The 3,437-nt window shown below is 42.4% G+C and overlaps 1 protein-coding gene across 1 annotated transcript; it reads right to left on the bottom strand.

Moving 5' to 3' along the window:
• Positions 1 to 1,729: 1,729 nt before the first annotated feature.
• Positions 1,730 to 3,066, bottom strand: LOC145389859 (uncharacterized). The gene is made up of 3 exons (XM_080264991.1): positions 2,939 to 3,066; positions 2,300 to 2,606; positions 1,730 to 1,843 (listed from the first exon to the last, which is right to left on the bottom strand). The coding sequence occupies exons 1-3, from the start codon at positions 3,064 to 3,066 to the stop codon at positions 1,730 to 1,732; spliced, it is 549 nt and encodes a 182-aa protein (XP_080121117.1).
• Positions 3,067 to 3,437: the final 371 nt, after the last annotated feature.

The raw sequence follows: 3,437 nt of genomic DNA, 5'->3' as shown, positions 1-3,437 counted from the left end.
GGCTGAGAGTGGATTGTGCAAGTGAAAGCAGAAGAAAGAGCGAAAATATGACATAGTGAACGGGAGAGGAATGAGAAGGAAAAACTATGGTTAAGTGAGACGCGCTTGAATAAAACAGTCATGATCAGAAGGGGATTTGTGTGGATCATTCTCACCCTCCCATCTCCCTTCCTTTTACTAGCTATCCTCGTATCCTTCTATGTGTATTGCTTTTTTATTTGTTGGTTGCTAACGTATTCCACCCCTTCCGCCATGATTTATAATTTTTCTAAACTCCTGGATTCCTACTCCCTTCCCTGGACAAACTGGCACTTTGTCATTGATTTTCGTTATGCTCGTCTGATATTTGTACTTGTTTTCACTGAGAGACTGTAGGAGAATTTGTGCTGGAATGAAAGTTTCTGTCAGCCATTCTCCAATCTCATCGTGTTTCCCGGCTATGGTTGAGTAAAACTAACTGTGGTAAATGATGCCATGCATTTATCTGTTTGCAAGTGGTTTAGTGACTTGAAAAACAATTGATGATGCTATCTAGTATTTCTAGAACCTTTTGCGCTTGCCAGCTGAGTAATTTTTGTTGGTAGCGCTCCGAAATGTAGGCCATTATGCAGTCCTTTAGCCGTCTAAGGAAAGTTTTTTACCTGTAACTGTATATGAAAGAAGTTATGCTGGGTTCCTACAGCAGTTCCAACGCTCTAGGGATCATGCCAGAAGGGTATTGGAGACATGCGTCAATCTACGTCTCAGCCATCAGCTTACAGGCTCTCTTAATATTTTCAGTCTATAGTTTGCAGAACCCCATGGAGCATGTTTCTGAAATTAATAGTCATATGCTTAACGATGACAACTGTGGCATTCCACGCGTGTGCTATCGGCGCGCCCCACAAATGGACTGCACAATTTGTTCGTATCCCTAATCACTGTTGTGGCATGGTGTGAGGCTGGTAAGCTTGATGGCCGAGGAAGAGTGGTTTTATCGTATATCATTACTGTATTTGTATTGTCAAGAGTCTTCTTGGACTTCATAGTTTATCCCAGTAATTTCGACACTCAAAGATCGCACATACAGTATATGGCATCCCAAAAATGTAGAATAGACGGTTTGTTTAATCATATCAGTTAGTGTCGAGTGCAGTTCACAGCCTCCACACTTCTTCTTAAGCATGCGAGCATAAAATTATCTTGAAAATAGATCTCGATTCGTCCTTATATGTATACATCAATTTCAAAAGCAGCATTATTAAACTTCAGATTAAATATTAAAAAAAAATATCTAGTGTTACCACCTTCTACATCTAGCCATTCTTGCGTGCTCGAGTATTAAGGCCCCCATAGACGGTCAGTCATAATTGTCAGTCACGGTGATTGTGCAATCATTGGTTTTGGCCACACACTATGAACAGGATTGCGCAATCATAAGTTAGATTGGCGCAGCAACATGAGTACGGAGGTCCCGTGTGCAGCTATCATCCTTGCTATAAAGAGCATGGAGGCCAATCCAAAACGAAAAAGAAAGCTTTGGATGAAGGAGTGGCATAAGAAAAGACAAAAATTCAAACATGAAAGACTTCTACAGGAACCTGTGATCTCATTCCCTACAGACTTCAAGAACTTCCTACGTATGGACGGGTCACCATTTAATGATTTGCTGGTGATGCTTACATCACTCATAGGGAAGGCAGATACGAATTTGAGAGATGCATCTGCAAGTGAAAGGTTGTCCAGCACTTTAAGATTCCTTGCTACAGGACAGTCGTTTGAGGACTTGAAGTTCATCACAGCCATCTCTGCACAGAGCCTCGGACATATAATAATGGAGACATGCAGTGCCATCATATGCGTGCTGAAGGAGAATATCAAGGTAGGTGTAACCATACAGGAATCAGACACAAGGTATAGTTTAACTGAGTGCATAACCTATATCCAAGTACCATGTAAAACAAAAGTTATTAATGTATTCAGTACTATGTAAACCGCATAATGCATTGATTACATAATAATATCCTTATGTCACTAAAATAGTAATACTGTCATATTGATACATAGGCCTATGTACTTATGGAACAAAACTTATGACACCTTTCAAACCAAATTCTACCCATCACCCACCATTATTACCTATAGTGTCAGACTTGAAACAATACTACTGCAAACTATAGTGGAGATCATTAAGAAGTTCCGATATTATTCCATACACATGGAGTCCAGTTTCTTGATGGTGAACAAGGTGTGTTGGCACATTACACTCCCAGAATGGATTTGATCCAGTAATGCTGTGCCTACTGTGATCTGAAAGTACTGAAATAGGTGTCGACACCCTACTGGGTTCAGCATTGTCCTCAATGATTTTGACCGAGTGACGGTGCAAAGTCCCAAACCTACCCTCGAAAAGCATGTCATTTATTGCCTTCCTTGCATATATTTGTTGATCCTCATTCAGTTTCCTAAATTCTTGAGCCCAGCTCCTTGCTAAAACATCAGTGGCATCGTCACTTCGTTTAAGATGACTGCAGGCCAGTGAGAGAAGTTCATTGCTTTTAGTTTCCATACTTGTCTTCCTCCTCTTCCCGGATGAGGTTTCCGGCATCTCTTGTTCTTCTAAACCTCTGTCGGCATGGGACCTATTCGATTCCTGTGGAAGAGGAGAGTAATGTTTGTTAGAATGGAACATCACTTTCCGTGATTATTGCAATGACAGCAATGACGATATTTTTTCTTTCAGTTACAGTTGCCACGGACAGCTAGTGAATGGACAGCTAGTGAATGGACGGCTGTAGCTGATGCCTTTGAAGAGGCATGGCAGTTTCCACACTGTGTTGGTGCCATCGATGGTAAACATTTACAGATTAGGAAGCCCCCTGAGTCTGGATCACATTACTACAACTATAAGCACACATTCAGCCTGGTACTAATGGCTGTGGTTAATGCCAACTATGACTTTATGATGGTGGATGTTGGAATAATGGTAGGGTAATCTTCACTCTTGACTTTCCACAATGCTGGAAATCCTCTGTAAAGCTCGATGAACTCCCGCCAAAACTCCTGAGTGTTCCTTGTGCTCGCCATCGCTGCTGCTCAGAGAATGAGGCTGTTTGCGCAATCATTGCAACACACCATCACTCATGATTGCGCAAGCGTCATGATTGATGTGAAAATATCTGACCGTGTTGGATACTCTTCAATCATTTGCGCAACCCTTCAAGCACACCCACACACGACGGATATGCCTGCACAACCACCATGTTTGCGCAATCATGACTGACCGTCTATGGGGGCCTTTAAACTATGTAGAATGCAGAGTCAGGGAAAGTTCCGCATTACCTGCTGTTCGGAGCATTGGTGGTCGACGAACAGTCACGATACAGCAGTCAGACCCCACTTGTCTAACTGTGAGTGGGAGGGAGGGTGGCCGGGGGTGGGAGGGTTTGGACGGTTGC

Source organism: Coenobita brevimanus, chromosome 14 (genome assembly GCF_032717465.1).
Source record: "Coenobita brevimanus isolate Jiangsu-jjx chromosome 14, ASM3271746v2, whole genome shotgun sequence".
In the NCBI taxonomy this organism is placed as follows: Eukaryota; Metazoa; Arthropoda; class Malacostraca; order Decapoda; family Coenobitidae; genus Coenobita; species Coenobita brevimanus.
The sequence above is the reverse complement of the archived record's forward strand: the minus strand, read 5'-3'. Positions and strand labels throughout refer to the sequence as shown.